The following is a 26,195-nucleotide window of genomic DNA, read 5'->3' as shown; positions in this document are numbered from 1 at the left end:
AAACCACAATATTTAATATAACCAAAATATCCTGTTTATGTTTGCATGGCATTAAAACGTATGTGGTGATCCTGTATCTCTTCACTTCAACTTTATTTATGTCCCCCAGGGGACAATTGACCCTTCCAGGGAGCTTGATTGACAGGCGATCTGACCAATCATACTTCGCCATCCGCCATTTTGTCCGACAAAGCAGTCAGGAGAGTTAGTAGATTAACATGGGAGGATTTGAACTTGAAAAACGGAGTGAGACTTTGTTTAATATCCAAAGTAACCCAAAAGTAACCTGGTCTGTCCTGTCTGTCAGTGCGTTGTCAGTGTCCTCTCTGCTGCGTGATGTATTTTTCACTGCGTGAGAACATGGTGTGGCGTGAGAGCGGCAGCTTGTATTGTATAAAACAATACAAGAAATACAAAACAATAAGAATTAGCCCCCCCAACCCCCACCCCCCCAAAAAACACACTACGTTGTCCCTTCGTTTGTTTGACAAGTTGGCTTTTCTTGTTGTTTTGTAGATTTTGTTGAGTTCTCGTCGAGGTGGTCAGAAATTCTCAGCGGTGTATTTTATTTACAAGGAACATGCATATACGCAAAGCCAATGTAGAGCAATTTTCAGCGTGTCCATCTATTCCTGTTAGAGCATCTAAGGGCATCAGTTTGTGTTCCTGTCGGCACTGAATAAACCCATTTTATGTGGCCAACTCTACTAATGCACCCATTTATCAGTCTGCCATTTATATGAATGATATTAGGCATGAAAAATATATGCAGCCGCGTGTTGCCGTGCTGCTCATATGGATGCATTATGCAGAAGTCAGTGCCTGCCTGTTTTAGGTCTAAAGTTTCATTTCTGCCAACATGGGCATTTGCAGCAGACTCACATATGAGCTGGGGAAATATATCACAGAGATTTATAGGTGGCACGGTGGTATAACACTTCTATATAAATGTCAGCAAAATTTACTTTCTCTGCCAAAGTTTCAACATGATAATAAAATATTTATATATTCAGATGGCCACCTGCGAATAGAATATGATTATGCTTGAAGACAGATGTCCCCTCATGGCCGGCTGCTCTTTGCTTTGGCACTGATTTCTTTGTAATGTTTGATTTCTCAATCCGATCTTGTCAGAGCGCTGATGAAGAAATATATTCAGAGGAGATGTGCGTGTCATGGTCTCTTTGACAGAGCTGCGGTCCTCAAGTGATATTGTGAGTTTTTGGTGCGCTGCCATGCTATGCTTTATTTAATTTACAGGCTAAATGAAGCAGGCTCTTGAAAAACCCATGGAGAGCGTTGAACCGCGCTAAACATCTGTGCTTTATTTTCTTAATGCGCCAAAGAACGAATGCCTAATAGTTTCGCAACATCGGTTCCAGAGCTGTGCTTTTGCCAAGTTATTATACCATACCTTGCTGCGCTAAGCACATACAAATAGCAAGGGCAAGTTAGCTCATTGTGTCTTTCAAGCACACTGCCTATTTATCTCCCATGGGTCCCAAGAGGTCAAGCAGAGATGTCTACAGGGCCACAAGCGCGGCCACCTAAAGCTTATGACTGTCATTACAACGTAACCCGAGGCCATGTGCAGAATACTCAGAGACCTTTACACCAACCATCACTTTGAGAATGAATTGTGCTGTGCTTGTCTATTCACTTTACTTGTTTAGAGATACTGAGCCAAGTGCCTAATACAATTCGCACACCCTCCGGTAACAGCTAACAAATACGAATAAGCATAAGACGCTACCTCTTTGCTAGTATTACTCTTTGGTTGTAGGCAAGAGTGTGTGCTTTTTGACTGGATTTGCCTGGATTTTTCCAGAAAATGCTGAATGGGGATTCAACAGTCTCTATTATTTAGGCCGTAGCTGGCAATCTGGAGTTGAAAATCAGCACAATCTCCTCTCGTTCCGTTCACTTTACCATATAATGGACTTATGGAGTGGAAATGTAGTTTTCTAACTTACTGCAAGAGCCAGATAAGTAACTTCTTTTCAAGGAACTGTACCATAACCTACTGTAACTACTTCAAGCCATAAGACGTTATATTTAGAAAAGCACTGATACTAAATCTTGTGGAGAATTATCTCATGTTGTCACTGATATGGTAACCACATTCAGACACAAGAAACGGTATAGAATTGAATTGCTCAGATCTTTTCTTTTTAAACCCTTTAGAATGATTGTGACTAAAGCTGATACATTTAGAGGAAAGTTGAAGATAAAGAATTTCAAGTACCTCCACCATAATGCCACGTCACTTTTGACATATAATTGATTTAATGAGTTTTTGTATTTAGAGAGTTTTTTAAAGGGTAATAAATAGGAGGCGAAATTAATTCCTCCTCTGAATCTCATCCCTCACCCAATGAACTTCTCGAGTAGCTCAGATGGATATCCAAAACTCTGCAAGTCAGCCTTTGGTAAGACGTACAGTAAGCTTGACTCTACTGTTGTTTTGTCTTTTGGTCTCTGATCAGTGCCGATCATTTATATTTTAATGTATGTTTAGTTATCACAACAGTTATCATCCGCTAGATGCTTAAATTTATCAGTATTGGTAGATTGGAGGAAAAAAGAGATATTTAATTGTTCATTTTCCCTTTTTTACATCTATATTACCTTTGCTATCATCTTACATTCAATCTTTAAAAACAAGAAAATGTAATAATCTGTAATAAGATAATGAAAAAAAAAATATATATATATACACTGGTATATATATAAATGATCAACTGTATATTTTTATGCAAGTTTTAATAATATTTTGAATATATGTCTGTTTATATTCTACATAGCTTTGTTTTATATATTTCTACACCTATGTTACCTTTGCTATTATCTGGAGCCCACTCTATCTTTAAAAACATGAATCATTGTATAGTATTTAATAAAATTCAAAAAGTCATAATTAATTAAAATAAGCAAATAAATAGTTTTATATTTTACATACAATTGTCTTATTGTGTTATTTCAATAATTAAAAAACGTTATATTAAACATTAGTGTCAATATGCCTAAATTCTCTTGTAACATCTTCAATGATTGATCTTAGTTTTGAATTTATTTTTAATGTATTATTTATTTATTTAGATTTAATAGTATACATTTTTAATGTTGTCACAGCTTTCACAGTAAAGTGAATAAGTTCAGCCAAACAAAAAAAAGAAGATAACCTGCTGCAACTTTGAGGTGAGGGAACACCAAAATTGAGCAAAAGCAAATGGAATCAGCCCAAATCTGCATCACTCTGTCTGCAGCCCTGAACTGTCCCACACACCCCTGCGGTTTGGCAGGAAATGTCGGAGTGTGTCAATCAGATGGAAGCTTGATGCTATGTTCAAGAGACAAGCGTATTCGTGACACAGGGGTTACGACAAGGAACATGGAGGGGATGTTATATCATTTCTGACACGCGTGTATGCAATATGATGGCTCGACGGTGTGCGTCTGTGTCCGCATCTTTGTGTGTATGTGTTGAGAAGAAGATGAGTTCGTTCTTTATGGCTGTGCAGAGGCTTTTTGATGTCCCTTGGGCTGCTTTGGCAGTTCCAGGACCCAGGCTGGGTAATAGCGAATGACAGCGGGGAAAATAGTAGGCGATTATATGCGGTGGGCGCTGCTATTCTGCAATAGCACTGACAGTGGTTCAGACCGCCATACTTCAGTCAAATCACCGTATCATTTTTGTACCATCAGCGAGGTTGGTAGAGATATTCAGTTCTCTCATTTCCCATCTCTTGTTGCACACCCTGCTGATAACTGTTAGTCGGGGTTCACTTCATTCACCAGGATGCTCTTGATTTACACTACTAAAAAGTACTATTTTGACCGCATATTTGACCGTTTTAATAGTAAAATACAATATTTATCTGTGTTTTTTTTTTAAGTGCATCTATGCTAAATATACAGTCAAACCTAAATGTATTCAGACACCTTCAACATTTCTCGCATCATTACAGTTTATTCGCTATAGTTTAGAAAATGGTAATCAAATATGACAAGAGCTCAGAGTTTTCAAATCAGTTGATATTTCACTGGTTTTGGCCGTCCTTCTGTTACGGTCCCTACACACCGGACGCGAATAGCGCGTCAGGCGCGAGTGATTTCAATGTTAAGTCAATGCAAAGACGCGTTACACGCGTCAGAATAGCTGTCTGCTGTTAAATTAAATACACAATTAGATAATACCAATTTAGGTCAACCAATTACCAAGCAATGCTTCATTTTGTTCAGTCTGTGGTGTAAAAAGATCGCATTAACAATTAAAGCAAAACATGGTCAGGTCAAAGTGTCTGAATAATATTTGGTACCAAATGTTTATAATTAAATTTTACTGATAGTCCACTGTATGAAGATTTTTTTTTGGTATAATATGTCACAGTTCACTTTATTTAGCTATCCTCCCTTACATAAATGAACTATAGTGTCCTGCACCCACTAGTAAAAAAAAAATATGTGGTGTCTGAATAATTTTTGGTTTGACTATATAAGTAAGCAGAATCTATAAGAAGCTTAATTTGAATTAAATGGCCTGTTTGTAAAATAGTATTTTCTTTTTTACGGTGTAAAAAAAAACATAATTTATAACAGGGTTAAACAGATGAATAATAATAATATTTGAATTCTATAAAATAATCATATTTCTTCTACTTTTCGTGTTCAATTCTTTGCGAACCTTTTCGAATATGTTAAGTTTGGAGCCATTAAATGTATTTTTTCTTAAAAGGCAGTTACAGCCCCCTATTATGTGTGATTGTGCGGAAATGTATTGAATTGAGCTCATAGGTGTAATCATATGTAGTTACCCCATGCTGTGTCATCCCTGTAGTTGCTGAAGCAAGCTCAGGAATGATGCTTTAAGGTCCCGTGGTGCCCCACTTCAGGAACGCCATTTCATCTCAATGACTTCTAAATCAGCATGTTCCGCAAGCGCACATAACATGTCACGCCACCTTGATGCTAATGTCTGGATGTCGTGCATGATGTTTTTGACCCAAAGTCCTTGTTGTTTTTGTAACCTCTCTGTAAGGCTGCGGATCCTTTCTTTTGTTAAAGCATTATGTGGCTTTTTGTCCTCTTGAGACTGAGTTCTGATAAAGTCAGGCTTATTCCTGACGCAGTAAATTGCAGTAAAAGAGCCTCACCTGCTCTGTCTGCCTTTGCTCGTCTCCATTATCCTCTTTTTTTTGGAGATATTGCTTATATTTGCGCAACCCTGTTTAATATGAATGAGCTTATTTATCTTATTTTTTCCCTTATGACTCACAGAAGAGGACCTGAAATGTTTTTCTTTTTTTTCCCTTTCTTCCTTGAACATGTCTTACCAGAAGGCATTTTCCTCCCGTTAAAATAGGAAGAGAAAAAAATGTTATCGAGCATCTCAGAAGCAACATGCCATCGACAAAGTCCTGACCATCTCCTGTAATCTGATCAAGTCCCGTAGCAGTGAGCGACACACATTTCATGATAAGAAAACCTTAGTCTTTTTGAGAGTAAAAGGAACCGGGTGGCTCGACTGCAATGCAAGACAATTACCTCTCAAAACAAAAAGACAAGATTGCATTTTTGACAAAGGAAGGAACCTTTTATCAGAAAAAAGATTCAAGACAGGGTTCGTATGTGTGAAATGGATACTTGTGTATCCTATGAGCCAAATACAATTACTCGTATCAAAAACAAAATCTGTTGCCCTTATAAATCTCTCCAGAGGGGGAAAGAGATAAGCTTTCAATATGAGCTGTCTTTCTAATCCCACGATTAAATTAAACCACCAAGGATGGTGGGATAAACGTTCCCACTCCCATTGTCTCCTTAGCTACTGAGGGGCGATCCTCTGGAGTCACATTTCTTATTTGGGGATGTGTTTGGAGCGAGATAATGTGCAGGAAGACTCTTTCGATTGCGAAACAAGCCAAGTGTAAGGAGCGTTCAGGGAGAGTACAGAAGAAGCTCGAGAGGGAGAGTTAGACAGAGACCGGGGCAACCAGTCGAGTGTTTTACATTTCAAAATGTCTCCTTGTCAAAGTTAAAGTTGTATTAAGTGTGTGGGCAGTGTGACATATTTAGTTCTTCACTCACTTCATGCAGGAAACCGCAGACTTCATTGTTCAGCCTTCATTTCGCCCTGGATTGTGATTATACAACCTTTTGCACATTTTTGTCCATATTATAACATATTTCTAAAAGAAACAAAGGATTTTTAGTGAGCAAAAAATCAGTCACAATAAGACTAATGTTGATTTTCATTTTATTTGGATTTCCAAATATGTTGTACATAATTAGTTCTGTCAAAGAAAAATGTTGTTGCGGTACTATGGTAAATTTCTTATAATTCCACGTTATTATTTCTATACTATTTTAATATTTATACATTTAAGTTTTAGTCATTTTGTTATATACTTTTGTCATTATATATATTTTTAAGAAGTTTATCTTTAATTGGAAGTTTTAGGAATTTTAGTACTTAAACTTAAACAAGAATTAGCTGGCAACTGAAATAAAATAAGTTTTTCATCTAATAGGCTGTTTGTTTATTTAATTTCATTTTTATTTGAACGAACAAAATTGACATAATTTTAGTTTTAGTTAACAATAATAACACAGGATAATAATATGGTTATATTATACTGGATAATACTATTTGGCATCCTGTGGTACTTCAAAAAATCCCCCCAAAAATGATTATTATTATATCTATGATACCACATTCAAAACAGCATGGCAGTACAATAGCGCTTGTAAGTGGATCAGGCCCCTAAAACTTGTTTTGAGAGTTTTCCGCCTTCTCTCTATGATTTTGCCAACAAAAAAAAAAGACACAAAAATAGCAATCATTTGTCACTGTGCAGTACAACACAATAGTGATGAGATTTTCTTGGTAGCTCAAATAATACTTGGCAAGGCCGGTTTCATGCAATAAGCTATATTTGTTTTCAGTGAGACGGCAATGGTGTCTCGTGGTAATTTATCACTCTGTGGCGAGAACAACTGCACACAACATTGCTGGATTACAAAAGGAAAATGTTCACAATCACACGGTTGTTCTCATGAATTATTTTGAGTTGTTGTTATTAGCACCCACAGAGAGGGAGCTGCACTTATCACGCCTAATTATACACAAATATAACCAATTCTATGAAATACCTCATACAAATCAAATGTGGCAGCCTTTCTTTTTTTTTTTCTTTTTTTTTTTGGTGGCATGCACTCATCCTACCGCAAAGCCATTAAGGATTCCTCTAATTTGGACTGAAAGGGAATTAAAATGCACAGATATCACACATTCTTGTATGTGTTTGTGAAACTTAATCACAGTAGGAGGAAGACTCCCCCGCAGCGTGTGATCCTGTGCCATGTTAACACCTCCTAGTGCTGTTTCATTTTCAAAGAGCCTTTCATGTTCTCAGGAGTGAGAAAAGGTGTCATGCCCTCTGTACTGACGGATCAAAGCAGCACAAATCCACAAATGTCTGTGAACTAGGCAGCCCTCCATCCCTAACCCTACTTTCCCGGAAAAAACCCTACAACAAAGCTCCTAAAATATTGTATATTTTTGGTTCTGAATATGAAGTCATTTAGTTTATGTAATGCTTAGATAGACATGAAAAGGAGAGAAGAAAAAGGAATTAGGTCACAGTGCAAGCGGAACTTCAACCTTCATTTCTCACACAAGCACCATAACTCAAATAGACCACATAAAAGATATTTGGAAATATGTCTCTCTTTTTTTTTTTTGTCTATAGAATATAAAGTCCATCTTGATTTCATGCCGACTTTAAACTGTCTGTATTTGAGGTTTTATTTTTAGGATCCGATGTTGTGATGTCTATAACAGAGCCGGAGCCCTGGATGAGCCCAGCTTTAATGAGTTTCCTCCATCAGGCTACCCTGTAGTGTCACCACTAACACCTTAGCAGAGCTTCGAATGATAGCAGTCGGCATTGCCTCTCTTGAGGTTCTATTTGGAGCACAACACATTCCTTACCTGGGTAAAACTGAATTCGGGACTTAATAGGAGGGAATGGGGGGGGGGATTTGAGAGAGGTCATGGCCTCAGTCAACTGTACTCCCTCTGTCCTCTTCTTTTCCCACAAGCCCAGTGCTAGAGCCCCTTGCTAGCCACCTGCAAGATTTGTCTGTGGTGCTGCCACATGGTTAAGAGTCTGTACCTGTAATACAAGGATTGCAGGTTAGGTCACATGGGTGGCTTTACCTGGGGGTTTGTACATGAAGTAAAGCTAGAGGCCCGTTAAAGGGATAATTAACCTCAAAATACATATTTTGTCATTTACTCCAATGATGCTAACATTCTGTGAGATAAACTTAGTGTTGGGCACTTGGGTTCTTTCTTTACCAAGCCCTAACTCAATCCACTTTCAGAGGAGCTTAAAAAAAACGTAGGTCACATAGACCACAATCCCACTGTTGTGATTATTAATACATATTAAAAAAATTCACTTGTTAAATCGTGACATCAGGAATACCTGGTCCAATCTCGGCAGCTGTTTATGAGCACTATTCATTGATAGCACAACTTTAAACTTCTAAAAATCACAGTGTCCCATACACCAATATTTTAATGATTCAGAACTGATGAATCACTGTCCAGCCAACTGTGATTGATCTAGAACCCCTCCCTCCCTCGGTCAACGACGCAGAAGTTTAAATGAAAAGCGACGCGTAGCCTACAGCGTAGGTCCCATGCAGAAGTATAAATCAGCCTTTAAAAGGGATAGTTCACCCAAAAATGAAAAGTTGCTGTTAATTTTCTCACCCTCAGGCCATCCAAGGTATAGCTGACTTTTTTTCTTCAGTAGAACAGTAAAGATTATTGTAACTGAAACTAAGGTCCTTGCTGAATCATAAAATGAAAGTCAACAGCTACCGTCAATTTGAAAGTCAAAAAAACATATGCAGACAAAGCAAAATTAATACCTGTGGCTCCTGACAATACATTGATGTCTTATGAAGCGAAATGTTTGGTCTGCAAGAAACTGAGCACAACAAATTATTACCTGTAATCCACAGACAGTCTGGAGTGTGTGCTTCCTGGCGCATAATGAAGTGTGTGCGTGAGAAAGAGATGTGATTGTTGTATATTTGGTTTGTGATGCAGAAGTAAAACACTTATTGGGTAAACTACTATAGTGGTAAATGTGAGATAACAGTTTCTTGCACAGACCGATCGTTTCGGTTCATAAGACCTCAGTGTATCGTCAGGATCCACGGGTACTCATATTGTTTTTGCCTGTAACTCCCAAAGTGACAGTAGCCATTGACTTGCATTTAATAAATCACGAAGGACCACGGTTTCAGCTAAAAATCTTCTTTACTGTTCTACTGAAGAAAAAAAGACACCTACATATAACGCCCGATATCGATTTTATTTCTATATATCGTACAGGCCTAATTTACTCGCTTGCATGTTGTTTAAGACCTCTATGACTTCCTGTCCACTGCATCACACAAAATAAGATTGCTGGTACAGTTGTCGCAGAACTCATTCTTCCCTTTTGTGAAAAAACTTTTTTTGTTTTGTTTTGTTTGGCATTGCTCTCAGAGGCTACCTCTGAGCGGTTGGGCTTCAGATGTGTGTGACTCAAATTCCCGGGTTTTGAGGGTATTGGTTGCGCTTCCTGCTGTCTGAGGACGGCTCAGCTAAAGATGGAGGCTCCCTTTGAGCTTGCCCCCTGGTACACCCCTCCTTATAGAGTCCTGAAATTTGGCTCACACGACATCCTGCAGTGTCGAGCCACCCTTAGCACCCGAAGTCATTGTTGAAACAGCACGACGTTGCGGCCCCCTGTCCTCAAATGACATCCAGAACCCCCTCTGATCAGCTTCCTGCTGTGTCTTCACGAGCCCCCAATAATATCAACACGGCTCTTTGGGCTTGCCATTAAAAAAAACATCCCCAGACGCATCTCATGAGGGGAGGCCTGCGACTCGCTTCTGCGTCGCTTTGGTACCAGCTCATTCATCAAACATGATTTCACAACTGTATAATTTCCGTGGCTTTGGAAAACAGAAGCAGCTGCTGTCTAGTTCTTGTTTGTCAATGGTGCTGTATGATTATGACTATTGATGTGTTTTTCTGTGTGAAAAAATTTTAAATATTGACTGGCATCATTAGCAGATAAATGTGTATATAATTATAAGTATGTGAAGCATGAAAGAGTGTATGCTGTCATCTTTTGATGGATATATAGATTGACCGCAGGCAGCTAATCTACTGGCATTCATTACAGATGAACCAAATTTATTATAAATATGTTTTTATCAACTCTGGTGATGATTGATTTAATTACGAGAGAAGATGGAGTCGACGTTCAGTTTAAATAGTGTTTCATTACTGGAGAAAAAAAAAAGTAAATTAACTGCTATGTGACTATGAACACAAACAGCTTTCAAATAAAACATGACTAAACAATTCTAAAAGTGTTTAAATAACTTTTAAATAATAATTAAAAGTATTTTAACAGTGATTATTGATTCTTAAAGCTGTCTTTTAAACTTCCAAGGTAACAGCGATAATGAGAGAATTCAAATGGCCAATAAGAAAATTCCTTTCAAATATGCCCGGCCCGTAGAGGAATGGCTTCAGGAGAAAGGTAACTTCCTCCTCTCTTTTTATTTTTATTTTTATTTATTATTTATTTTATTTTGACCATTATTACTTATCTCATTATAACTAAATAAATTTAGCTGAAGAGAAATGCATTGTATATTGTGTTGCACCAATCACATTTTATTTTTATTTTTGCCTTTTCAATGCTCATTTATCTTTGTCAGACTAAATAATATATTCATTGTTTAATGATTCTATATTGGCCCAGTAAACCTTTTATGAATGTTTTAAATGTAAACGTTAAAACAATTTAATTAAAACATAAATATGTTTCTGGCTGATAGACAGGAAGGTGGACAGACAAGGTTGAGTGATTTCCCTGTTACAGACAGCAGCTTGTGGCTGCACGGGAAGTATTATCCGGGAAGAAAACAACAGCATGATTATAGACATTAATTGCATTTCATCAGGAATCCTCCTCATTATAATCACTGGAATTACTCAAATTAGGACGTTTTTCTTCTTCTTATCGTAATCATGGAGTAATGAGGATTTCTGGACTTCTTAAACTTGAAATTGTTTATTTATTTACTTAAAATCTTTTTTCTGAATTATGATCTGAAGCTTTTTATTCACAACCGCAGGATATTCACACATTTATTTTGGCCTGTTATTTAACTGATTCTTGAGACACATGACAAAACATGTTTGAAAACACCTTTCGTCTGTCAGACTAAATAATATATTGGTAACAATTCTGCTTTAATATTAGTCAGAAATGATTGCTAGAATTATCTTGTCGTGAATCGTTTTATTTTCACTTTGTTTCATCAAAATGAATGAAAATTAAATGTTAAATACATTTTACTATATCATAATGTTTCCAAAACAATTATTTTATCCCCCGTTTTGTCCCATGTCCCAAGAATGAGTTATTTGTACATTAGATGGTGTTTATAATCAAGATAACTTTTTAAGTCTTTTCCAGTTACAAAGTCTCTATAACCTTAATATTTCAGGATACTTTCACATGTCTGTCATAAGACATTTTGTTATTTATTAGTTTGGGTGATCTCTCCTCATAGAGACAATTATAGCAAAACGTACTTCAGCCATCATGAGCTTGTAGCTAGACTCATTCAGGGAGACATAATGGGTCTGGTTTATAGTCTGGCCCTCCAAATGTTTACGACGTGTCTCATGGTAGTATAACCCAGAGCATTTGGGAAGGAAATTAAGCCGTAGTAATCCAGCACAGCCTTCTAAGTCATTGTACCTTGGTTGGGTAGGTTAAGTGCCCAAAACAGCTATGAATCTTGTTGCTGAACGAGATATTGTGGGCATTTACTGACCCATAACCAAGAAATGTTCTGGATCTTTCTTACATCCTCAGGGCGGCAGTTAACGATATTCAACACCCAGGCCACGATAACAATTGGTGGTTCAGACCGCAAGAGGCCATTTCAGGGCCAACTCTCCGGACTCTACTACAATGGCCTCAAAGTGCTCAACATGGCTGCTCAGGGCAACCCTAACGTCAAAATCAACGGCAGCGTCCGTCTGGTGGGGGAGATTCCCGCCGCAGGTTCAGCTAGAACCACGGCTTTCCCCCCAGAGATGTCCACCACCTTTATCGAGACCACCACCACCATGTCCACCACCACCACGAGAAAACACCGAACTCCACCTACAATACAGGTACGACCCCTGACACACAAGCACAAAATCGAATGAAGGCTTCAGTTAAGGCCTCGATTTACTCACGGCAAAGTTCTTCGCTTCGGGGTATAAAGTCGCTGCTGGGAGCGACGTTTAGGTGAATATGTAAATATGTACTGTGTGCTTTCTTCTCAATTACAAAAAAAGTGCGAAAACAGCAGTTAAGAAAGCATCTGATCATAGAGACGTGGATATGTTTGCACAATCTCTGCAATTCTGCACTTCAGTCAAGTTACATTACGTTTATTTGTATAGCACTTTATACAATAGATTGCTTTAAAGCAAGCCGGTGTCAGTGGCTCTATCAATTAGAACAACTTCAGTTTTTACTATAAAGCAGGTTTCCAGTGTGTTCATGTTTCATCTTGCGTCTGACCTCAACGGACTGAACAGAAGAAAATAAACATATATGATGTCCACGTTAAAGTAGGCGGAGCCCCAGAGCACAATTATTTATTACGTAATCACCAAGGACCAATGGTAGTTTGAAGATGCTAAACTTTTCTGGAAAAGCTTAATATGTTTCGTACGAAACGAACTCCAAACAAACTTTGTTTTGGCCTGATTTAGTTTGAAGTGGTCGTCAAACCAGGTCATTCTGTATTGTGCCTTTAGTCAACTGTTAGCTGTCAGACTAGTTCTTCAGACACGTTCTTAACATAATGGTGTGTTTATGCGACTTGCATGTGTTTTTGCATGTGTGCCTACGTATCCTCGTCATTTCTGATTTCTGATTTCTGAACTACACCGCAAATAACGTCTGGGCCAGATTTAGTTCTAAAGAAAACGAGGACACAAATTTCTTGCAACACAACATGGAAAATAAATCCCTGGAATGGATTTTTAGGAGGTTTTCTGCACAGCTACACCTTCCATTCTGCAGAACGTCTCTGTCCTGCTGACAGCGTTGTCCTTAATTTATTACGCTTTCAGTTCGGTCCAATGATTTCCAAAGCACTTATTTGTCAAGCTTAGACCTATTTCTTAAGCTTTGAGTTTGCTGATGCAAATTGGCATTCAAATGAGAAACAATGATTGGACCATGCCCAGGTCACGTATGTGGACAGGTAAACACATTGCAACAACAATACATTGTGTCTGTGTGGGATGTCAAAGTCTAAATATGCAAAACAGAGGCTTTTGTTTCATTTAGGAGAACTCACTCAACCAGGTGTGTTTGAGTGATTTTCCAACAGTATGCAAACAACTTGCTCCAGGTAACGCAAGCGCAAGCGGTGTCCACAACGTAATTTTATTAAGGTCGAGAGCCTCTCTTTTATTTTGATGTTTTTCATAACCAACGAGAATTGTTTATAATTCTCCACGTCCTTTAGATAAAGATACGAGAGCGGGTGCACAAAGCCTCATTCGCATGCTCTTGACAACCAAACAGAGTGCCGCCCACATAAAGTTTGACCGGGAGCCAATAAAACACTGTGGTTTGGCGAAATGCGATTAGACTGGCCATTTCATAGGCATCATGGTACAAATTGAGCTGGTGGAAGTGATATTAAAGCCATCAGTCTCCTCTGTGTCTGAGACACATTTTGGCAAGAGACATTTGTAATCATGAAGCCCCAACAGTTGACCGCATAAAGAAAGTTTACGACTGACTAATGCTAAGAGAATTGGGGCTGTAAATGTGTTCTTCCTACTCAGCGCATTTGTTGAATTAAAATAGTACTTTATTTTGATTAAGGAATTAAATTAGTAGATAATCAATTGTTAATTGCCTCATAATTCACAGTAACTTAAAGAAAACAGGAATAATATATATAAATATATATATATATTATTTCAGGGCCAATTTGTTCACCTGTCCACATATTTAACATACGTTATATATACATTTATGTATTACCATCGCTGTCAGTGGTGCACATTGTGCTTTTACTGTCATCATTAGTGAAATGTGAGATTACAGTTCTTTTCTACCTTCAGATCACAAGATAATTGGATGTCTGTTAAGAAAGAGAGCACATCCTAAACATGCTGTTCATGCCCCAAATTCAGACCTGTGGTCTTCAAGACTCTTCCACAGATGCTAGAGGGTGCTAAGTGTAGCGTCTCATTGGACAGAGAACCACGGAGATGGAAACTTCCACTAACATTAAGGCTGAAGTTGACCATGCCTGACTTTAGCTGGAAACTGCAGATGCTCAGTGAAGCATTAGACCGCATTCCCAATCTGAGCACAAACAGGCAAAACGCATGCAAACGCTGCGGTAACGAGAGGGCGTGCGTCTGCCTGGAGCGGAGCCATGATTGAGAATAAAACTATTCTCTCTGACGCACTCTGGAAAACATCACTGCTGTGGGACTTGTTTGCCTTATGAGGCTAATAGATGTTCAAGAAAACACAACCATGAATTGTTATCTGATCTAATGAACCAGTCACAGCTGCATATTGCGTACGAAAGGGTGAAAGATGTGTGATGGTATTAGGGTGAGTCATTTTGTTGGCGTCACCCAACATGACTGGAATTAAGCTTTTGGAAATAGATAATGATACACCCACAGGAATTTCTAACATGTTTATTTATGTATTCATTTTATAAATCCTCATCCCACGCACATTGGCCCATCTTTGGACTAATTTTTGTCACCATTCCTCTAAGACTTATGTTGCAGTGAATAGCATTTTCTGTTTAAATTTGTTTGCCTTTTTATTTTTCCTTTGTCACTCTGATAACAAAATATCAACAACAACAACAAAAAAACATCATGGCGAAAACTCAAAGAACCAATCATCGAAATGTTTTTTATATTAACTGAAAATTGGCGGTACGTTGTTGAGTGATGAGTTTGAATTGAGAATGAAGAACGAATACAGCCCTCATTCACAATCTTGAGGATGAATGGAGGATTGTGGGTACTTGAGCGGAATTGGCAGGAGGATTCTCATTAATTCCAATCAGTCTAGTAGGTCAACAGGCTGGAGGTCATGTTTGCTTTCTCATCTTAATTTGTGCAAACAGGATCAGTAAACAAGTGGTCTGTTACAGTTGGGGAAGTTATATAATTGTGAACTGCAATCCCTACATGCATTGTGCTGGGATGAGAGATCTATTTTTAAGTAATTTGCTTTTGCGTCGAACTGGAACAAGGTCTACTCGTTTTATTTGGCTTAATTAAGACCAGGGCTGTAGAGACGAAGCGAAGCCGGGCTTGTGTGGATCTCAGCGTAGAACTCTTTCGAGGTTTGCTTAAGTTGCTGTTCTTCAAAGAAATTAGACTGGAGGAGAAGTCTTGAGAGACAGTTCACAAGGAAGGGTTTTTCTAGTTTTAATCATGTTTAGGATAGGTGCAGAAACAAAAAAAGATTAGCATAATGCGATTTCTTGGCTTTGAACGATAGAAGAACAGCTCAGCATGATGAGGTGGTTAGCTTTAGCATATCAGAAGCACAAAACATGTTGATTTTTAATAAAAGGGAAAGTCATTTCTGATAATGTTTAATAGAAGTCTGGTTGTAGCCTGATTTGATGTGGAAGAAGTATCTTGATTTCATTAATGTATCTGAGATTATTCGCCAGGCTGCTAAACCTCAAATATGAGGGGTGTGTTTTCCTCTGGGCGTCTGAATTATTGATGTAAGGTAGGTTAATTGAGCTGCACACATTTTCATATCAGAGGGGTGGGATGATGATATTCATTTCATTTCACATCTGAAGAAGGCTGAGGGACTACAACTGGTCTCGTACGTCCTTTTGCCCTCTAATAGCAGGGATTTGGGGCATTTATGGTCGTTCCATCCCCAAATCACCAAATCCTTCTCCTTTGCTGTACCTCTGAAATGTAGTACATTAAAGAACTGTGTGCCAGAGGGGATCAAACCCTTAGTGAGACACAGCAAAGGATTTTCTCTTCGAATTAGCCCACTTTCAGCAATGTTGTCATAAGTGCTTTATTTGCTTTAAACAGGATCCCCGATAGAACGATTTAATGCGCTGCGCATTAGGATGGAAATTCATATTATGGTAGTGTTGGTTTTGTTAATGTTTTAGCTTTTACTGTATATAAGAGCATAATGGAGTAAGATTGGGGTTGATGTGCCTGTTGTAAAGATTAACGTGTTTAAAACAAATTGAGAGCGACTGAATAGGATACATCAAATTCATTGTAGAAATTTTATTTGAAGCAAATTTGAAAACATACTTGCTATTTAAATATTTTTAGGAATAGTTCTGTCCAAAAATAAAAATTGTTCCAAACTACGTGAAACACACAAGAATAATGAAAAAAAAAAAAAAAGTACTGAGGGCTGTTAAAATCACACAAAAAATCTATGTACTTATAATCTTACAAACCATATTAAGGCTTTATGTGAAGAACATTTTCACACACAAAAAATTAATGAATGAAAAATAATTAATGATGTTCTTTTCAATAAATCAGTGAGTCACGCTGGTTAACAACCCACTGGAGGTCAACATTATTAATGATTTATGAAAGTTTTAGTAATGAAAAGTAATGAAAGTTTTTTTGTCAGACAAACATATGGCTTATAATCATATCATTTGGACTACTTTAATATTTATATGATACTTTTATGGTGCATTTACATCTTTTTTTTGAAAGTTTCAAAGCTCCAGTCAACATTCATTGTAATAGCATAGAAAAGAGCGACCAGGACGTTTTTAAAATGTCTCCTTTTTCCATAGAAGAAAGAATGAGTCATACGGGTTTGGAACAACTTGAATGTGAGTAAATGATGACAGATTTTTTTTATTTTGATGTGAACTATCCCTATAATGCAATTTAATGATTTGAAAGCCTGCTTAAATCGATTTAGAGATTAATCACTTCTGAATGCACAAATTATTTTAGCGCAGTGAATGCAGATCTGGTCTTCATACGTTTCTACTGCGTCTGTTTATAACTTGTAAAACACTGAATCTATGTAAGATACGCATGTGGCCAATTCCAGGGAATGTTATTTGTCACTGTGCATCTGCTGTGCACAGCAGCTAGCATCTCTTGCTGTGTTGTTGCTGGGAGGACATGTCGAGAAACAAACAAATTACTGCAATGTTGTGATGTACCTCACAGAAACAACATGATTTTTTTCAGATTTAATTAAGCCGCCGCACTGGGACCCTCGTAATTGTCCACAATGGGAACAACTAATGGATATTTTTGCATATTAATTGCTTCCTCGTGAAGTGTAGAGTTAACAGAGGCTTAGCCGTTTTGGACTACAGCTTCTAATTATCACATAACTGAACATATTTGAGCTTAAATCTAAATTAAATAGTTTAAACGAAAAAACATGCTGACTTTTACTATGTATGCATACGTACGTTTACAAAACACTAAAACAATGTGCTAAGGTACTGTACACCCAGTATGCTTCAAATCCAAACTAAAAGACATTCACTTTCTTCTGCATGAGAGCTGGCAGACAGTTCAGGGGTTAACCGCATGATCCACTGAGACAGAAAAAATACTGTCAGCAACAGGCGTTGCTGCACTACCACAATAAAGACTAATATTTCTCCAGAGTTGTGTTTAGAATCCAATTATATGGAGGTTGGAGGCGGCCGACAGACGGCTGTGGTGCAGAGGACTGATACGTTTCAGAAGGTGCTGACGAGCCACGTGGGGACGGGATATTACGCGTGGGCAGACGCCGCTATCCCTAAGAGACGGCGGCCTTGATTTATTGAAATGAGTGGCAGCCATAGTTAAAAGGGCCAAAGCTATGGGAGCCGTATCAAGGCACTCCTTGGGTAGATGGTGCGAGTCCAATCTCCTGGCCACGGTAGTGTATTGAAATGTGAATCGAGTTTCACTTTACTCCAATTTATTTCCTCTTGAGGCATGATACCAAATAAAACTAACAAACAAAAGATGCTACTGGGAACCGACAAGTTTGCATAACAATAGCAGTAGCATTTAGGCTGGATTTCCACAAAGATTCGCCTCTTTATTGCACCTCATTTCCTGTGTGATTTGGTAATAGATAATTAGAAGCGCTTTTTTTGTGAATGTACAGGATCACAGCAGTACTTTAATCCAATGGAAATAGAAAATAGAACATTTTACTTTCACTTGCGGAAAAGTGAAAATATAAACGAAACGAAACGAAACAAAAACTGTGAATGAAGTTAATGATAAATATAATTTTACTTTTAAAGACCCCTTGTGGTGAACATCAAGTTTTTAATGTTGTTTACGTGTCTATGTGGTGAAGACAAACCATGTGCAAATTCAGCACCATTGCTGAGTATTTTCTACTTAAAACTGCAGTGAAAAAAAAAGCTTTCAAAAAGGCTGTTTGAAATCGCTGGTGTTTCTTACGTCACAAACTACCTTGTAGCCAATCCTGTCAACGTATTGGCGGGCTTTAGCATATCATTAAAGCTACACTGTGTAACTTTTTTTGTTTATTCTTAGCTAAAAACACTTAGTTCTTTCAAAAATATATGTGCTCATTAATGTATATTTACTTCGTTCAAGTAATAAAGTATTCTCGTGAGTGTATAATATGCCATTGAAAATACATACGGGTGAGGGGTTCGAATGTCGGTCGCCATGTTGCCCCTCCATCTTGAAAGTACATTAGCCAAAGAGGGACATACCCGTTAATTCAAGCTTCGCCTTTCGCGTCTCCGCAATTCACTGGCACCGGCCCTGTTTTTATTTTTTCCTTTCCCTCTACCTCTACCTCTCCCTCTCCCTCCGTCACATCAACTGATCTCTGCTCACAGAGAAAATGATATTGCCTACAATGTAAACTTTGCCTTACACTAGTGATGTCGTACAATATACAGAATAACGAAAGCACTGATAAAAGTTACTTTACTAAGATTAGCTTGCATTCGTCTGGGAACCTGATGGCTGATGTTAGCAATGAAATGGTAAAAAAATTACGAAAACATAAAACTAATATTCACTGGATGGTCATATACCTTTTCACCGCTAGATGGGGGTAAAAATCACACAGTGTAGCTTTAACTGTGACTGCTCTGAAGCAGGGAAGTCTCAAGAGAAGCCAGATATGAAAAATCGGGTACATTTAGCAATATAGTAGAGGGTGAATTGATGTATTATATATGATGTATATTATGATGTTATGATGAACGATATGCCTTTCTCCACTGACGTTCAACTTAGAACGTTCAAAGCATTTGTAAGGATGCTGATTTTGCTGACTCGAGATGGTGAATGTGAACATGGTTTGTGTAGCATTAGCCACACATTATTAGCTGTTTTATAACGTAGTCAAGCTAATCATATTAATTACCATTATGTGTCCTACGTTGAAGAGAGCGATACATAAAACGCATTACCATTCTGATACATCGACTTGTAGACCAGCCTGTATGAGTGAATGGAGGCGGAGCTAATTTGCATATTCATGAATCCGTATATACTTTATGAAGCAAAGGTGTAGAGTTACATTCAAGCTATTTTAACAGGAAAAAAATTAATTATGCCATTTTGGTGATAAAAGATGAGTTTTAAAGGATCAAATTATTCACTCTTGGGTGACTTTAAAGATGTTCTTTGTTTACACTTGATAAATAATTTATAATTAATTTAAAAAAAAATGAAAAACAATTTGAATTAATTTGATCAAATATTAATTTAATATTATTAAATTATTATTAATAATAATATTAATACAAAATATTTGTAATAGTTTTAAAATATTGAAGGAAAAAAATTTACCCAGTTTTTATACTTTCTTTTTTCTCTCTCTTTTTTATACTATGTTCTCTAAAGTGCATTTTATGCATGGAAGGTTCTGTACAAATACAATTCGGATACAATATTCAGGAAAAATCTTCTCATGAGGACACATTCCTCATATTCTAATATCAAGGTGTCTGGGTAATGAAATCAGGCATCGGACATGCTGTCTGAACCCAATGTTCCTGTGCCATTGCTCCATCTTCTGCCTCTATCATTTTCGTCCTCTCCAGACATTACCGCACGCACCTCTCTATCTCCAAAGACTATTTCCATCCCCTCTTCAAATTAAACAGGCACGCCATTATAAAAGACAGCACTTTAGATTTGAATCTATAATTGAAACAAACTGTGTATTGCTTTCTAATTTTAGCGAGGACACAAAGAGGACTGCTCAGGGAGATAGTTTGTCATAAGGTCCCATGCGACCTTGCCCTCCTCAGCCAGAAAGTGATTAAAGATAAGGAGCGAGACCATTCCCGTGTAAACAGGAAGATGAACGGCGGCTGTTTGAAAGCTCTAGCGTTAGCTCGGGACGATTATAGTTTGCTGTGCAGTACAAAAAAAAATTCATGAGTACAAAACAAAATGAAGTGTTCTGGACTGAGTCCTTGCTGCAGGCCACGGTGCAAAGAGGTAGTGAGCAAAGTGAGCTTAGAAAGATCTGTAAATCAATAGCCAGGTGAAATGCAAAGGGATGAATAGAAATAGAAAGATGTTCTGAATGCTAATATAATGTCTGAATAATATGTTTACATGTACATTCAACACAGATACTGGATGTGTAGTTCACGAATAGTTGTGCTTACCATATAATATTCAAATCAAAGTGCACTCAAATAGATAAAGTGATGAAATATTTTATCCTTTCAGTTGAAGATCCCTCGTTTTTATCTCAGGGCTAAGCAATGTCCTCTCAGCATATAGATACGCTCCTGTTATCGCTCGGGCCTTTTTCTTGGAGAAAACACGATGTGTGATAAGATGTCAAATGGTTGTCATCAGAGAGGTGGAACTCTCTGAATCATTCTGAAACTGATCTTCTCCCTTCTTATTGATTCCGTTTGTAATACAAGCTGTTCACTCCTTGTACTGCCAAAGTGGAGATAGACACGATAGCATCAAGGCCAGAGAAACCCACAGGAGGGATGAAAGAAGATGATTATCTGAAGACCAGAGTCAGCATACTTTTGTTTTAATGTCTGCTTTCGTCAAGATTCTTTTTTGAAGCGACATGGAATCATTTGGGATTCATAGGGTAGACTAGATATTTTCTTTAATCTTAATTGCATAGGAAGTGGAACTGTTATCTTAACTGTTGATCACCTCTTGAAGAGGCTTGAGATACAGGCATGACTTGAGCACTTTGAATCATGCAGTTGTTTAGCATTCATTTTCAGATGTATTTGTCATATTAAAGGAAAAGTAAGATTAGATGAGTCTTGGATAAGCTCGTCCTCTTAGCTGTTAGTTAGCACTATGTATTGCCGTGTAATAATATATTGAGATGGTCTTTATATTTAGTTCCCACCACATACAGGTTATGTCAGTGTGTTTTCTTTTTAGGCAAAAAGAAAGTTTTGTATGTCAAAGCAAATTTAGCAGGAATAAACATTACCATAATAATGAATTCTCTTACACTCACCAAGGCTGCATTTTTTTATCAAAAATACAGTAAAAACAGTAATATTGTGAAATATTATTACAATTTAAATAACTGTTTTCTCTTCTAATATATTTTTAAATGTAATTTATTCCTGTAATGTCAAAGCTGATTTTTCAGCATCATTACTCCAGTCTTCAGTGTCACTAATATGATTTGCTGCTTAAGAAACTGATCATTTTATTGCAGGATTCTATGATGAATAGAAATGATTTGAGATAGAAATCTTTTGAAACATTAAAAAAGTCCCCACTGATTGTGACATCAGAATTACTTCTGTTCCCACTGACTGGGACATCAGGATTAGTTCTTTTCCTACTTATTGTGACTTAAGAATGAGTTTTTTTCCCATTGTGTAGCAAAGTTCGTTGATAAGGGAAGAAGGAGGCGGGAACCATCGAACGTTTAAACACTTTCATTATAAACAAACACAAAACTAAAGTAAATGCGGCAGCACATCACGGATGACTGCCACACACACACACATAAACAGAACATAACATAAATAATCCAGGCCTGGTCCTCTCTCGTCCTTCACTGTCGTCACTCGGCTGATGCGGCGCTTATTATCAATCGCCAGCGGCCTCCTTCTGTCCCTTCTGTCACGGCTCTCGGCCTCGTCCTCCTTGCCACACTGATTGTGACATCAGAATTAGTTCTGTTCCCAGTGATTATGACACCAGAATCACTTTAGTTTTCACTGATTTTGACATCAGCGTTAGCTCGGTTCCCAGTGATCCATGCTAAATCTCGGCATCAAACATGTTGACCACACCACATCTTAAATCAAAATAGAGGCATAAAAACATGACAAGAGAAAATTCCTAAATCTCAAAGATTATTCTAGCGTCAGCACTTTCCTTGGTGCTGTATAATCGATTAGAACTGAGGGGCTCCTGTGAAATGAATGATCTGGCTTCTGTTTGGACCGTAAATCACACACTTGCTCCTATATCTACAGGATTTACATGCACAGACTTTTGGCAAAGGATACGCTGATCCACTGCTATGTGCATTATGACTTTGCAGTACTTTTGCAGATTTTGTATACGGGCCCCTTTATTTTTTATATATATATATATATATATATATATTTGACATATTTTAACCATTGTTAACAGTTTAGCACTGAGTGAAGATGGCAGTTTTTAGCTGGACTGCGCATTACTTGATAATAGGCTTTCAGTGTTAATGTATTTAAGTCTGTTCGTGTGTTCATACTGCACTTCTTTCAGTGTTATTAATGAAATGTCCTGTATTGTTCACTAGATGCTCTCTGACCTCAATTAAATCACCCTGCGAGACAAGCCAAATGGAATCAAATGAATCAATAGAAAAAGGTAATTTGGGGGTCTACGGGTCAGCGGCACTAAATTTATGAAGCTTTTCATCAGGCACTGAGACTATTTAGCTTTTACACATCAGAAATGTTTGTACTTAGAAAAAAAATGCTTCGTATTAAGTCACTAATTTATGCAAGACTGTCAGCACGGTAATTTAAGGTGAAGAAAAGCGCAATGAATTTGGCGTGTGACCCCTTTTAGCTCTTAAAGAGTTTTTTTTTTTTTCAAAAGCTTGCTAGTGCCATTTATCAAAGTATGTTAATAACAAGGGTGTTTGAGTCAAAATGTATGACATTCTTTGAATTCAAAATTAGCATGTTGTTTTACAAATGGCAAGAAAAATAATTCTGTGCCAGTTTCAGTGTCCTTACTGTCAGCGGTGACTATTGAATCCATTTATTCTTCCACGCAGCTAAATGTGCCTATACAGCCGCATAAAGTGATATCAGCTCTTCCTATCAACTAAACCACATTTTCAAGGACATCATTCACCTCAAATGAAATCTTGCATGCACATGAACAGTAGAGAACTTTGTTCAGATCGGGCACTGATAGACAGATTTTCAAATTACTCCCCATCCGTTTACGCCCTGTTTGTCCTCTGATGCAGAGCATTTTTGATATTAGAAGGCTTTGAGTAGACCCTGTGTAATCGCATTTCCGAAAATACCACATTCTTGCATTTTCATAAACATCCTTAGGGTTTCCAGAATAACCAAATTTGCCTGAATTGAGATGCTGGCCTCTTCTGCCGTGTAGTTCCCTCCTGCTTTCTGCACCCAGCAGGACACTGGAACGGCTCACCCGGGCTGTCAGTTATCTTTGAGCAGAGCCGTGGTAAATATCCTGCATTGATTAAGCAGATTTGCATAGGCAAAGCAGGCCTCGAGGCAAAGAGTTGAATGCTAACCAACATCCACAATGTCACAGACCCAAAATACCATCTCGCCCTGCAGCTGAAAGGGTATTCTGCCATAAGAAGGCAAAGAATGTAATCAGACTGCTGGACACTGTGGAGGAAGTGGCCTGGAATTTGCCAAGCCATGCCACATTTGCCAGAACAGTGATTTTTATATTGGTGGGTGATTATTCAATTTCAGGGACTTTTCTGTCTGTTAAATTCTGTTTCTGTTATATTGTACGTTTTAATTATTTGTATTGTTACTCTTTAATTATTTGTCCCTTATTTTTAAGAAATGTTCAATCTTCCAATCTTCTTTTTTTTATCATCTCATTTTATTATCTCATTTTGATATTTGAATTTATTTAGGCTTTATTTCTGTTAACAAACATGATTTTTAATAGTTTTAGTTAGCATAGTTAACAACCCCGTTTTGGACCTGCCCACTGTTCAGACTTTGTAGGAAATTCCATTTTGCACCATTGAGCGTCCCACTTTGAACTTTGCACCTAGAAATGTAAAATATATATATTTTTTAATTAATGTCCACAATTTGTGTTTTTGAATAGCAAAGACTTCCTGTACCAAATACTACTGTTATTTTTTTTTACATTATAAAATATATATTAAAAAAGGTTTTATGCTATTGTATAGGGACCACAAACTGATTTATGATTTACATTATGACTTTTGAGTAGCTTTAGATGTCATTCCAAAAGTGATTTGGCCAATATCAGAGAATTTTAATGTGGCTCTACAATGATGCTAGCCTCATTCTTGTCCTCCTAATTGTATAGTCTGGTTTCAGGCCACTTATGTGTGAACAGCTTTTCACATCGCTTTACTCTGATTGAAATTGTAACATACCAGGGATTTTTTTGTATTCCTGCAGACTAGCTAGATTTGATACAATACAGTCTTTGATAACAGTCACAATGTGTTTATCTCAGAGGGTGTGCTGTCCACAACAATCACAGGATCAGGACTGCAGAGCTTTAAGTCTCTCTCTCTCTCTCTCTCTCTCTCTCTCTAAACCTGGCTGAAGACAGCAATGAAATATGTATGTACAATGACAGGTTTAAATGTTAAAACCACTATGTATCTATACAGTGGGGTTCAAAAATGTGTGAAAATGACAACTAGTGAAAATGCTTCTGTTTTACATTTACTTGTATTGATTTTGATATCATTTTCACTTAAATGAACTACAATTTGAGTGAAAGGTTTGTACCATGATCAGTGCCCAAATATTTAAGGTTTAAATTTGATTTTGAATCCCAATTTACTGTATAGTGTATATACACATGTTTTCAGCAATTGTTTTCTTAAACTTTTGACACAGAGATCTCTGTTCATTATTACCTGACTTTTACATCATACAAACATGCTCTCTTTTTTTTCTCTTAGCTGTAGTCAGTCCACTCTGATTTCTGTGAATTCCCAGACTATTTTTGAAGCTCAAGGGTGAAAATACAGGCCTGTCCATAATGACCTTTACCTTGTCAAGGTAGAATAATCAGATTTCACTCTTTGCCTCAGCAGACAGCTCACTAAAACTCAATACACAGCAGAGCTGCTCATTTTCACCAGGCCAGACGAATAACAGGTCCATAGGGCCCTGTCATCTAAAGCTATGTAGTCCTCATCCTCTATAGCTATGTAGTCAGCTATTATTCAATATGAGGTTCAAGAAAGCCATAGACGTTAGTCAAAGCAGACACCGTATTTAATCTGACATGAACAGAAGCGAGGCTGTGAGAGATGGAGGGACTGTCCATTCAATATGTCGTACTTTTGCGTACACAGAAGTCGTCGTTCAGTAGATAAAACTGAAATGTCTTTCCCCAACTTTTCAGTGGACATAAAACTTCAGAAAACATGGGTTATGTAAATTAAACGTGACAAAGGACCTAATTTTCAGGCACACAACGGTATAACATGGTGAACATTTGTCCTTCAATTCATGTGGTGTCTAATAAATCAGTGGTTTGTCATCGTCACAAGTGAGCCCGTATTTAACGTAATCTGGGTCATATTATCTTTTTTTAGGTTATTATTCACTAACCAGTCAAGAACCATTTTTAAATCATAATCATGGCTTGTGGTCAAATTTTGCTTGAAATTTTTGGCAACAGATTCTGCGTAGCAGAAGGTATATTAGACTTTATTGAATGAAAATCAGTAAACAGATCATTCTTTGTTGATGGTTTTTAATTATTTAGTATTTAGTATTAGTATGGCCAAAATGCATTGTTCTTTAAACAATGTGTAATTTCCTTAAGACTGAAAATAAAT

The 26,195-nt window shown here is 37.5% G+C and overlaps 1 protein-coding gene across 10 annotated transcripts in view; it reads left to right on the top strand.

Annotated features, from left to right (window-relative positions):
• Nucleotides 1-26,195, top strand: part of nrxn3a (neurexin 3a) — a 271,016-nt gene that overhangs the window by 229,946 nt on the left and 14,875 nt on the right. For all 10 annotated transcript variants that reach the window (XR_013800086.1, XR_013800087.1, XM_079633503.1 and 7 more), the window contains 2 exons: nucleotides 10,530-10,619; nucleotides 11,970-12,274. Coding sequence is in view for 8 of the 10 variants with exons in the window: in XM_079633503.1 (XP_079489629.1) it covers nucleotides 10,530-10,619; nucleotides 11,970-12,274 (395 nt within the window). In the remaining 2 variants the exon portion in view is untranslated. The remainder of the gene's footprint in view (nucleotides 1-10,529; nucleotides 10,620-11,969; nucleotides 12,275-26,195) is intronic.

Source organism: Phoxinus phoxinus, assembly GCF_949152265.1.
Source record: "Phoxinus phoxinus genome assembly, chromosome: 13".
Lineage (NCBI taxonomy): Eukaryota > Metazoa > Chordata > Actinopteri > Cypriniformes > Leuciscidae > Phoxinus > Phoxinus phoxinus.
Note: the sequence above shows the minus strand (reverse complement) of the source record. Positions and strands in the feature narration are given on the sequence as shown.